General features: G+C 45.2%; 1 protein-coding gene across 1 annotated transcript; it reads left to right on the top strand.

Annotated features, from left to right (window-relative positions):
- Positions 1-1,054: 1,054 nt before the first annotated feature.
- On the top strand, positions 1,055-8,813 carry LOC128718710 (uncharacterized). Its single transcript, XM_053812330.1, has 4 exons — positions 1,055-3,524; positions 4,236-5,470; positions 5,547-6,063; positions 8,791-8,813. Exons 1-4 carry the CDS (start codon positions 1,055-1,057, stop codon positions 8,811-8,813), a joined length of 4,245 nt encoding a protein of 1,414 aa, XP_053668305.1.
- Positions 8,814-13,330: the final 4,517 nt, after the last annotated feature.

The raw sequence follows: 13,330 nt of genomic DNA, 5'->3' as shown, positions 1-13,330 counted from the left end.
CGGATACGACGGAAATTCTAGATACGTGGATCTTTCTCGGATTATTGCGGTCCACTATAGTGTTGTGTAGTGGTGTGCTTAATACATCTTTTGAAAAGAGTCATTCATATGAATCTTAAGCGAAGAGTCATTCAAATCATCAATCGACTCTCAAACAGATCCAGAGAGTGGCAGAGCAGTGGCGAATCAATCCCTTTCTAGACCCTACAACCGCGGCAACCGAAGAGCGGGGGTGGGATAACGGACAAGCTCCAAGGAGGTCATTAATCTTGGGTGTTTCATGACTCTTAGTGGATTCACGAATCTTTGGAATAGAAACTCAGTTTAAAGATTCGTTCAGACTCATGAATCTAAATTAGATTTAACCAACACTAGTCGGTTATCATAACATGGTTGTAGTATATTTTTGAAGAGTTCGATTATACTTTACTTTGCGGTTCATTGTTGCTGTTATGGTTTACACGAATGCGAACCCTGCAACGGGGCGAAATCGGTCGTCGGAAATAAAGGATCCGACAGTCGCCCGGATAAAGAGTGCTTAGAGAATAGCGAGAGAGAAAGAGAAAGAGAGAGTAAATGCGTAGCCGCACGCGGTTGCGTAAAAAAAGGTCAGTACAGGTTAGGACACAGGAGCCAGGCTAGCGAAGGCGGACCTTTTCTGAAGTTATTTTTTTATTTCATTTAATTTTCCCTATTTCATTATTCATCATTCTGTATTGGCGTGAATTAGTGTGATAATAAAGAAATTACTATCTAAACGCATTTCGCGCTCAGTGTGCCTACAGCTTTGCCTTCAGAAAAGCGTGCATTTGTGCGTCTTAAGTACCGGGAAAACGTAAAAATCATGGGACCGAAAAAACGTGGTTGCCAAGCGTGTGGCGATGATAGTGAAGATACTCTTTACGTGCAGTGCGATGCGTGTGATAAGTGGTGGCACTTTACATGCGTTGGGATAACGGTACCTCTCGAATCCGTGCAAGAGTGTGCGTGGATATGCGACGGGTGCGTAAAAAAAGCACAAAAGGAACAATCCACACGGCAAGCGGTCGAGACCATGCCAGGTACATCGAAAGGAGTTGCTAAGGCGAAAACGAAAGTGGACATTGTAGGTGAGCAAGGGACGCGTTCGGCGATCTCGAAGCGGCCAGATCGTTTATCAATCGAAGGGGCCGACGAGTTGAGTACGCAGGACGGAGCTGACCACGTGGCAAGGAAAGCCGTACCTAACCTCAACAATGACCCTGCCAGTGATGACGTGGCACGTCGGCTAGTCATGCTGAAGCAACGACAGGATTTGGAGAAAAGGCGTTTGGAGCTGGAACTTCAGCTGAAATTCGTGTGTGAAGAAGAGGAGTTGTTAAGGGTTGGTAAAGTTGAGTTTTCGACAGTTTCACCCCAGTTTAACTCTTTTCAGCCGGAAGAGAGTGCGGCGAAAACCAGTAAAGAAGACTCAGATGTAACTCCTCGTCAAGCGGTCGCTAGGAAGAATGTCCCAAAAGAGCTCCCGACCTTCACAGGTGATCCGGCTGAGTGGCCGATATTTATTTCTCACTACGAGAATACCACCAGGCGATGTGGATACTCCAATTGGGAAAATATGCTGCGGCTGCAAAAGTGCTTGAAGGGACCTGCGTTGGAAGCGGTGAGCAGTCGTTTAATGTTGCCGGAATCGGTGCCGCAAGTTATCGAAAAGCTCCGGTCAAGATATGGTCGACCAGTGCACCTGATAAAGACCCTAATAGCGAAGGTACGCAAGATCCCAGCTCCGCAGGTTGACAAGCTGGAGAGCATCATAGAGTACGGTGAGGCGGTGCAAAGTATGGTAGATCACATGGAGGCAGCAGGCGCTCGGGCACATTTGACGAATCCGATCCTATTGGAAGAGGTGGTCGGCAAGCTGCCGAACGACCAGCAGTTGCTTTGGGCACACCACATCCGAGGGGTGGATGAGGATTCATTGGACCTTGTGATGTTCAGTGATTATATGGAGAAACTGGCGGAAGATGCTGCTAGGTTGACGACAGTGGATTCTCCGTCAATGCGTGGGTCCCACAAGGGTAAAAGGAGCTATGTAAATACGCATTTGGAGGCAGACGGTAATGCGACGTCGATAGCAGCGGATAGAAGCTGTTTGTTTTGTCATGGAACGGGGCACGGATTGACCACGTGCTACAAGTTTAAAAATCTGCCAGTGAAGGACCGATGGCAAAAGGCACGAGAGTTGTCGGTGTGCTTCAGTTGTCTAGGGAAGCACAATTGGCGGAATTGTCGAAACAGAGCCGTTTGCGGGATCGGTGGTTGTACGTATCGACACCATGCGTTGTTGCACGATAAGGCGGAATCGAGTGGTGGCGCTGGAGAAGGACGATCGGAAGGTGGAGTTGTTGCTGAGAGCAACCATCACCAATACACATCATCGACGGCGATATTCCGCATTGTACCAGTGACTCTGTATGGTCCGGCTAGGAACGTATCAACATTTGCCTTCCTGGATGAAGGATCGTCTGTGACGTTAATGGATGAGGACGTAGCGGTGCAGCTTGGTGTTGAGGGGGTGGTGGAACCACTTTGTATGAGATGGACCGGTAACACCCAGCGTATTGAAATGGGGTCCAGGCGTGTCGACCTCAAGGTGGGACCGTCCGGATCATTGAAAAAGTTTGCCATGAACTCGGTACGAACGGTACCTAATCTGAACCTGCCAAAACAGACGTTCCAGCTGGGTGACGGAATGGGAAAGCATCTTCAACGTTTACCGCTACGACAGTATCGGGAGGCGGAACCGAAACTGCTCATAGGGTTGGATAATCTGCGGTTGGCGGTCCCTCTCAGGACTAAAGAGGGAAAGGAAGGGGAACCTATCGCAGTGAAGACGCGCCTGGGATGGTGCATTTATGGAAAACCATTTAATGGTTTGAGCGAACAACTGTTGCATATATGTGAGTGCAACAGTGAGGACAGCATCCATCAAGCGATGCGAAAGTTCTGCGAAACCGAGCAATTAGGGGTATCGCGCGTTGTGGAAGTTCATCCGGATGATCAACGCGCGCAAAAAATACTAGATGAAACCACTGTTCGTGTTGGAAACCATTTCGAGTCAGGATTACTATGGAAGACGGACAGTGTCGAGCTTCCTCCCAGCAGAGAGATGGCGCAACGTAGACACGTTTGCTTAGAAAGGCGCATGGAACGGGATAATGTTCTCAAAGAGCAAGTGCATCGACAGATTGGCGACCTCGCCAGCAAGGGATATATCCACAAGGCTTCGGAACAGGAGCTCGTGGATTGTGATGAGAAACGTGTATGGTATCTACCAATAGGAGTGGTTACAAACCCAAATAAACCAGGGAAGGTTCGGTTGATTTGGGACGCTGCAGCAAAGGCGCATGGGAAGTCGCTTAATGATCATCTGCTAAAGGGTCCGGACGATCTGTTGCCTTTGCCTGGAGTACTCTATCGGTTTCGGTTGTATGGGGTGGCCACCTGCGCGGACGTGAAAGAGATGTTTCTGCAGATAAGGATCCGTAAGGAAGATCGGCAAGCACAGCGTTTTTTGTGGCGGAATGATCCGTCAGCCGAGTTGGATACGTATGTGGTAGACGTCGTTACGTTTGGTTCTGCTTGTTCACCAGCAACAGCTCAGTATGTGAAGAACAGGAACGCCAGGGAGTATGCGACACGATTTCCAAGAGCGGCGGAGGGAATACTGCAGAGTACATATGTGGACGATTTCATTGATAGTTTTGAAACTGTGGAAGAAGCATGTCAAACATCGGTGGAGGTGAGAGAGATATTTCGAAACGGTGGTTTTGAGCTGCGAAATTGGACCTCCAACAGTATGAAAGTAATAAACCACCTTGGGGAGGCTAGTACCGACGATATTAAACGCCTATCTTCGGACGGTGAGGCGGAACGTGTGCTGGGAATGCGCTGGAATTCGGTTTCTGATGAACTGGGTTTCTGCACTCGGGCGTGCACAGCTGCATCAGATTTGTTAAGGTCGCAGAGAGTACCAACAAAGCGGGACGTATTACGGTGTGTAATGTCTTTGTACGATCCTCTTGGATTGCTTGCGATGTTTGTGATCCACGGCAAAATATTAATACAGGATTTATGGCGATCGGGAACACAGTGGGATGAAGAGGTGAATGATTTCCAATTAAGAGATTGGCGCAGGTGGATTGATTTATTTCCAGTGATTGCGCAAATTCGGATTCCTCGCGCGTACTTTACAGATGCAACGAGGACCTTGTACGACAGCGGTGAGTGGCACGTGTTCGTTGATGCCAGTCAACACGCATATGCTTGTGCGTTATATCTGCGAATAATCGACGCTACGGGTGAACCGCAATGTACGCTTATTGGTGGGAAAGCGAAGGTCGCACCGCTGAAACCACTATCGATCCCTAAACTGGAACTACAAGCTTGCGTGTTGGGCGCACGAATGTTACAGTTTATACAAAACCACCATCCACTCGGAATTAGACGGCGTGTGCTTTGGACGGATAGCACGGTTGCGTTATCGTGGATAAGAGCAGATCCGAGGAATTATAAACCCTTCGTAGCCCACAGAGTAGGCGAGATACTAGAAACTACATCTCCGGAGGAGTGGCGGTGGGTGCCAACCGATTGTAATCCGGCAGATGAAGCCACGAAATGGAAAGGAAGGCTGAATTGTGATTGGGACAGCATCTGGTTCCAGGGACCGAACTTTCTGCTTCAACCCGAAGACGAGTGGCCGACACAACGAGGCAATAACAGTGATACGGTAGAGGAACAGCGTCGAATATACCATCACGTGGAGGAATCAAACTACGAGATTCTACCTCTAAAGTGGGAGCGATTCAGCAGATTTGAGAAGCTGCAAAGGACCGTCGGTTGGATTGTCAGGTATGTGGACAATTTGGAACGGAAGATGCAAGGCAAACCGGAACAAGGTGGAGTTCTAAGGCAGGAAGAACTCGTTAAGGCGAACAATATTCTATGGCGACAAACACAACTGCAATATTATGCAGACGAAGTTCGTGCGTTACGTGTTGATGATGGTGACTCAAAATCGGGAAGACGGGTTACTAAACAGAGTCCAATCTACAAACTATCACCATTCATGGATGAAGACGGCGTGTTACGAATGCGAGGAAGAGTAGGAGCAGCGGTGGGAGTCCCCTATTGCGCCAAGTATCCTGTGATACTGCCCAGAACCTCCAAGCTTGGTGAACTGATAGTTGAACGATACCATCGAATATATCGTCATGCGAACAAGGAAACGATAGTGAATGAAGTACGGCAACACTATCAGATACCGAAGCTGAGAACGTTGGTGAACAGAATCGCCAGGAACTGTGTGGTTTGCAAGATACGGCGGTCATTACCACAAGTTCCACCTATGGCACCATTACCAAAAGAAAGGTTAACACCGTTTATTAGACCGTTTAGTTTCACGGGACTGGACTATTTCGGACCAGTCAAGGTAAAACGAGGAAGGACAAACGAAAAGCGATGGGTGGCTTTGTTCACGTGTTTGACAATACGCCATTCATTTAGAGGTGGTGCACAATTTGTCAACCGAATCGTGTGTTATGGCTGTCAGACGATTCGTGGCTAGACGAGGAGCACCGGTGGAGATCTTTAGCGACAACGGAACGAACTTCTTGGGGGCAAGTCGGCAACTGCGGAAGGAAATCGAGGAGCGCAATGGAAATCTGGCTGCGACTTTCACCAACGCGCACACTCGTTGGACTTTCAACCCACCAGGGGCTCCACACATGGGCGGCGTGTGGGAGCGCATGGTGCGGTCGGTAAAGGCGGCGATCAGCACGGTGATGGAGATAAATAATAAGCCCGATGACGAGACGTTCGAGACGGTTCTGTTGGATGCTGAAGCAATGGTCAACTCGCGACCATTAACGTACATTCCCGTGGATCCGGAGAACCAGGAAGCGCTCACTCCGAATCATTTTTTGCTAGGTAGCTCTTCAGGCGTGAAGCAACGACCAGCGTTGCCTACGTGTTATAGTTCTGGATTGAAGAACAATTATAGGTTAGCGCAACACATATTGGACGGTATGTGGAGGAGATGGCTCAAAGAGTATTTACCAGTGATTACTAGGCAGAGTAAATGGTTTGACAACGTTCGTGAGCTAAAGGTAGGAGATTTAGTACTGGTGGTGGACGGGAACGTAAGGAACATGTGGAAACGGGGAATAGTAGATCGAACGATAACAGGAGCTGATGGACACGTACGGCAGGCATGGGTGCGTACTACTAGCGGCACGTTTAGGCGACCTGTAGCCAAGTTAGCATTACTGGACATAGTTTAGGGTGACCACACGTAGTTGGTCACGGGCGGGGGGATGTTATGGTTTACACGAATGCGAACCCTGCAACGGGGCGAAATCGGTCGTCGGAAATAAAGGATCCGACAGTCGCCCGGATAAAGAGTGCTTAGAGAATAGCGAGAGAGAAAGAGAAAGAGAGAGTAAATGCGTAGCCGCACGCGGTTGCGTAAAAAAAGGTCAGTACAGGTTAGGACACAGGAGCCAGGCTAGCGAAGGCGGACCTTTTCTGAAGTTATTTTTTTATTTCATTTAATTTTCCCTATTTCATTATTCATCATTCTGTATTGGCGTGAATTAGTGTGATAATAAAGAAATTACTATCTAAACGCATTTCGCGCTCAGTGTGCCTACAGTTGCATTAAAAATATGTCATTCTTGTTTGAACTAGACACTACATTTTGTTCTGTCAACGACATTGCAGTCTATCTGTCAAATTGCCTTTAAGGGAGAACGATCCAGATGGGATTTTGGACCGGTCATAACGTGTGAAGACTGGCAGCGCTACCAAATATTTCACCGGGTCGGCCCATTATTTACTTAACGTGTGTCTACTTAACGTGTTACTAGAGATACTACGGACGGATACACTAAACTAAACGTTTATTTGAAAATATTTAGTTACGGTCAGTTATGTTTTTATTACCACAAGTCGTACGACACTAAATGACACATGCAAGACGTTGAAAAGTGTATCAAAACGTTACTGCCTCATACGATCAACCCGAGACGTATTAACCGAACCAGCTTGCAAATGATGTAACAGGCGACCAATCTGGATTGATTATGAATACACGTACAGGACAAACCTAATATCAATAAATAAAGGCAATGCATTATCCTGCCCGTGTCAACGTGTGCCGTGTGTAGCATCGCTCCAGTAAGCATCGATAAACAACCATTGATTATGCGGCCCGATGGTCGGACCCGGGGGGTTGTGTCACGACAGACTTTATCTGTCGCCATCTTCGTCCAGATGAGCAATCGTAAAAGTACGTATCACGTTCCTAATCCTGCTGTCAGCTTCGTTCCGGTGGTACCAGGTCCTGTTTGGCAAAACTGGTCGGACGTTGGCGACCGTGTACGGGTTCCATATTTCAACGTTTTCATTCACCCAACGCCCTGGTTTACCACCGTACGCTATAAAGCGCCACAGGTAACGTTGTGTGACCATCCACGTACAGGAGGGGCCATATTTTGTCATACTCCACGCATTACGATCCTGTTTTTGCTGCGCACGATCTCCGGTGTTGTGTTGCGGCCAGGAACCGGAGGTCCAATTATTACTGGCCGTGTGTTTGCTGTAGAAAAATCGATCCCTTTTTTGTGCTGGCGTGCGTGAGGAATGTACTAGGTGGCCTTGGCGGGCACAGTTGTCGGTGGCAAACGTTGGGCCCAACGACACCGTCATCGGCATCGGCGTTATGTAAGAATTAGAATCGATAGAAGCTATTAAATCGCTTCCTCCCGCACGGACGTATCCACGTGCCCGTCCGTCCCATCGCTTCCCCGGTGCTTAAACGAGTAGTGATTTGACAACTACTAAGCAACCCACCCACACCAAGACGGGAAGAGCTATCCAGCACGAGGGCACGGAGTCCGTCCATTCGCCGTTTCCACCACCAACGGGAGATTGCGGTTAGCGCTTTTCGTATGCTAATGCAGCGTAATCCGTTTTACCTTTACGCTGGGCCCCGCAGCAGTTCCGAGCCACCGAGGGGGGGAAAAAGCGAATGAAACGGAAAACTAATTTCAAACATCACACTCGACCGAGCTGGGACCATACCGGACGTTGGGAGAAAACTTTGATTCGTGTTGACGCGTTTCCACACGAAAGCATCCGGCCAGATGGACGGACACACGGAGGGAGTGGGAGTGGAGAGAACAAAAAAAAAAACAAACTCCCGGGGCCAGATTATGAAATTATGCAATATCGATTTGAACGCCATGGAAACGCAGGGAAACAATGCTGCCGCCAGCTTTCGTGCCCGCTATCGGATCCAATTTTTTGGATGTCCATATTTCCATTTAGGCATAAAATATTTGGATGCCTTTTGTCCGACTGATGGAGGCGCAGTACAGATTAGTCCGTTTTGTTGGACTAATGAACGCGAGTCGTGCTGTGTGTTTCTCCGTGGAGTAGCTACTGGCGCATGAAAATGATGCGATATTACACTGGGGACAGCGTAATGACATTCAAATTGGGCGCTGGTAACGAATGGAAGGTAAATTGGGAGTGAGGGCGGGGGCAACAAATTGTAACAACGTCTCAAATTGGTAATCAGAGCGGTTAGATTGTTTCTCATTCAGCTGGATGCGTAATTTAATTGCAGTATAATCGAAACCTCATGAAACTTGTACAAAGTTGTATAATTATCCAATTGAAGTTAATGGAAATCTGCCACTCTATCTTGTCATGAAAATCTACAAATTGATTCTTGCAAATTCCCCATAGATGGCGCTACCGATTCCGCTTGACAAATGTCAGATACTACGAACCACTTAGCATCGCTACTTATCATTAACGGTCGAATCAAATCGAAGTATTATGATAGTGTTCGAAGTGGGATTTTTTGTTAATTTGCAACAGCACTTTTTAGATATAAGCGTCGAAAGTTATAGATAATTCCATGACAGAATTATTAGTCTTAACGATTAAAGTTACGTTAGTTGTTGGTTGACAATGAGCGAATTACTACGTCTGTTAAATCCTTGAGAAATTAGACAAACTGTCGGAATATATTGAAACGATGTTTTTTTTCTCGTGTAGTAATTTCTGCTCCTGGACATCAAAGGGAGATGGATACGAGAAATGGATGAACCATAGTAAACCAAAAGGTAAAGATTCGCAAGCTTCCCAAATCAAACGCTGAAGTACCTTGGAGAGCTGTCAAATACTTTATAAGTTCACAGATATGACTTCTTTAAGACCTACTGCTGGGAAGTGATTCATGATCGAAAAAATAGAAGAAACAAACCTTTCTTATGTGCAGCTTTGAGGGTTTGATATCCAGTGACTTCGTTTAACCTAATGAAAAAAATGTTCTTTTCTACAATGTTTATAAATTGACTACACTCTGTGTCCACTGGAATCCGGCTGAATTGTAACCACTAGCGAATGTCCGCCAATGTGGCATGACATTTTTTTATTGTTTGAATTAATATAAGCTCACAACAAACAAGTCAATTGGCACCAGCGTAACCTCCGCTTATTTGTCATTCCGTACAAACCGTTGGAGCTGTCATGTCGACAAACAATGAATGTTTTATTACATTGAAGACAGATTAGACTGTGTCGTCTAGCAAACGCAGGCACGTTATTTCCGGGTTCATAAATAAAGCTGCGTCTATGCGGATTGCCGAACGTGTGTCAGCATATCAGCGGGCGAGTTGGAAGTTGATCTGACGCACGGGACAAAACACATCCCCAAGAACAAAACGTTCGGATTGTCTCAATTAGCCGAGAGCATGTAAACAAAAGGGGGTGTATCTCTTTCGCAAGGGGTTGTCGCTACTGCAAACCTTCAGCATACTTTGTATCGTTGCACACTCCTAACGCCAGAATTGCACAGAAGCGCCACTGCAAAAGGAAACCCCGTTTTAATTCAATTTAAATTCACGCGCACGAACACGCAATCAGCTGCTTCGGTGGTGGCTCGTGATCGGAAAGACAGATTGGGCTGCCGAGCCACGGCGGGTTGAAGACGCCCTGGGGAAGGGATGAGTGTCGTTCATTCATCGGCAGCAACACGGTAGCACATCTCCCCTTGTAGCGCTTGTGAAGAAATCGGGCAACGCCGTCTCGAATGTCACACGGGCAAATGTCAGCCGAGCTGGCGGATGCAACTTACTGGCGGTGGATCATTATCGGTGATTTTATCGCGCTTCTCGCTTGCTCGCTACAGCAGCCGATGATGATAGTGTGGCATTTTATTCGGCACGTGCTCGCAAATATTTGGAGCGACTTGAACTTTGATTGAAAAGATAATGGCGTAGAAGAATAATTCAATTGAGGCAAGCAGTAACAGGTGTTTGGAAACAGTCGTTGTAGACTACGCTTAACATCGCAAGGCTTTGAAAAATTGTATGTTTTAATTTAAGTTTGTCGTTTCTTTAATTTAACTGCTATTATTTAAAAAATATGAGGGCGATGGAAATCAGTCGCGAATGCACGATCATCGTTTAAAGTCACCTCGTAGTGCATTGTACCAAATTGCAGCAATCGTTATTTGTAGGCTCTTCAGTCTGCAATACTAGCTCCTCATCACTCTCTATCCACTATTAACGTGCCTGAAACTTGCCCTCATCCAAAGAAGGTTAACCCTAGTGGTCGCTGGACCCGGTTGCGTCAACCCCATGCTGCGGACCATGCAAAATTAAAAACCAAAAGTGCAATTTCACTGCTCAGCAAAGCGTGTGCAGTGGGAGGTCGAGCTGAATAGGGAAAAAATGTCACATTGCTCATGGATCCATACCGTGTGTGTGTGTGTTGCGTTAGCCGAAAACACATCACCGTGTAGCGCTCCGACCATCCATTGCTTCACAACCAGAAACACATTTATGATGAGCTGTTATGTGACCTGCTGGCGAGTGATATGCAGTTTGTGCAGTTAATGCCCAACTAGACCGCATTGCAATCTTTAGCATGGCTTGGCGTGTGCGTTTGAGAAGTGTGCACTATTGCGAACTTAGTAATAAACGATTACGGACGGTAACGGTATGTGGCTAGCAATTGTGGCACATTGTTTAGACGTCGTGTGGAACTTGAGATTTGTTTTTTACAGTGAATATCCAGTTTATTGGATTTTTTTATACAGCATTCATTACTTAAAGTAGTGCAAGCAATTTGGGTTTTAGTACATATTTTAGTACATGTGTACTTGTACTTAGTACAAGTACTACTAAGAGATTTGTATTTAGCACATGTTAGCAGTCATTCTTGTTCTTAGTACAATGTTAGTACAAGTTGTGCTAAAATTCAAATCTTGTTTTAAATAGTGAATGAAAATTATTTTTTCAATCGAGTAAAATATGAAGTGCGAAAAGTGTACTCACTGTCATAACAGTGTAAACAAATAAATAGAAGATAAATAAGTTATTTTGGATAGTGCGGCAAATGCCGTCGTCGGTAAATGAGAGCTTTTATTTTTATTCTTGTATTGTATAATATATTCAACAACATGCTTTACAAATTACATATTTTACATAATAGCAACATACTCTTGAACCTAACAAAAACTGAAACTCTAAAAATGAACTCTGAAACCACCTTGCGCATGTAGGTTAACTATTTTTGCAACGAGTTTTTGTTTTTTCCCGCCATCCCACGGAAATGGGACAAACAAATACTAATCCTTCGCTCACTACCTGTCGCAGGGATGAAAGTAATGAAAACAAAGAAGGAAACAACAGCCAGGATACAGCGTTACGGAAAAAAAATACAGGAGCACAATCGTATATTTTCACGTGGTATGTGCCTGCCATTACTACCATGGTTGCAATTTGCCATTAGAGTGCTGCCGCCGAATGAAGGCACGTCAACTTTTGTGGCACATCTTTTGTGTGTTTCGGGACTGAGTCTCTTTTTTGTCGCTCTTCGTTATGCTGTTGGAGATGGAAATTTTTCTCGTACATCGATCCATCATTCGTTCGCAGTTTTCTAGAACATTGTTTTTGTTTTTACATGAACAACTATTTGTTTAATCGCTTCCAGAGACCTACAGTTTCCTTTGGAATATCGATTCCTCGATGACAGAGGCAACTAGGGCTGTCGCGGATAGTCTTCGCTGGATGACAATTTCCCAGCATCTTCGTGGACAAGTATGGCCATTTAGATAGTCATAAACAGTGCTTCACGGATGGCTCATCCTCAGAGAATGGTTCGGATTTCGGTGTTTTTAATACAAACACGGAAGTTTTTTTTTCATAAACTGAGGCAACTTTGCTCAATTTATATTGCTGAGCTAGCAGCAATATTTTTTGCAATATTGCTTATTTGTGCCAAACTGCCAGATGAGTGTTTTATCTTCACAGACGCTGTTGCTGCACTTAAAACAGTGAAGTCTGTTAAGAGCCCAGTCTATTCTGTGCAAAACATTCTAGAAGTCCTAAGCTCCTTGTTTGAAAAAGCGTTTCGTATGTCGCTTGTATGGATTCCCTTTTATTCCCAGGAATTCCCAGGCCTAGCCCGTTGGCACAATCTATGGGATGCAGGTGATATCGGGAGATTTTATTACTTGGTTTCACCAAAAGTGTCCTTAAGACCCTAGTTTGGCGGGGGTTTCTTGAAGGTAGAGCCTTCATCCACATGATGTCTAGGCTCATGACTAATCATTTTACATTGAACGCCTACCTTCAGTGTATAAACCTGGCTCCAATGAAGGTTTGCGTGTGCGAAACAAGCCATCACGATATAGACCATCCTCTGTGGTCTTGTAAAGACTTCACCTATGGACGGTAGTAGCGACAATCAACAGGGAACCGAATGTTCCAATAAGGGAAATTCTAGCGCCAAGAAACCTGATAAAAATTTTCAGATTAACCAGAGAATACGGCTTAAATGTTTAAATGTCTGCCTTTCCTTCTCCTTATTCTTCCAAGTAGTAAATGTTATATCGTCTATTTGTATTTATGAGGAGGGGGTATTTATAGGAGATTTGCTATTTTTGAAAGATACTACCTCAGGAAGCCTTGACTGTATTTGTTTAATCGAAACAATATTTAAATGATAATAATACAACAAATTTAGGCATATTTAATGACGCTATATAGAATGTTTTTCAATTTGACTTTGTGTGTTTTTTTAATTACAGTTTTTAAATAAAAAGAATCGCATTTACTTAACTTTTAATATCGAAAAATATAGTATAGTCCTTTTAGTATTTTGTCCCTGCTCGCCGTTTTTAGGGATTAAATTAACTTTGAATACAAATAACTTTATAACATTGTTGTGATGCCTTTTTTATTTCAAGTTTAACCAAATGTTGTAAGTTTTC

The sequence above is a fragment of the Anopheles marshallii genome, chromosome 2 (assembly GCF_943734725.1).
Source record: "Anopheles marshallii chromosome 2, idAnoMarsDA_429_01, whole genome shotgun sequence".
Lineage (NCBI taxonomy): Eukaryota > Metazoa > Arthropoda > Insecta > Diptera > Culicidae > Anopheles > Anopheles marshallii.
The sequence above is the reverse complement of the archived record's forward strand: the minus strand, read 5'-3'. Positions and strand labels throughout refer to the sequence as shown.

Excerpts from the sequence above, each read along its gene's own strand:
- LOC128718710 (XM_053812330.1), top strand. The coding sequence starts at position 1,055 with ATGCCAGGTACATCGAAAGGAGTTGCTAAGGCGAAAACGAAAGTGGAC. Across the intron at positions 5,471-5,546 it reads ACTATTTCGGACCAGTCAAG|GTGGTGCACAATTTGTCAAC; the intron begins GTAAAACGAGGA and ends ATTCATTTAGAG. Across the intron at positions 6,064-8,790 it reads AGCGCAACACATATTGGACG|ATGGCGCTACCGATTCCGCT; the intron begins GTATGTGGAGGA and ends AATTCCCCATAG.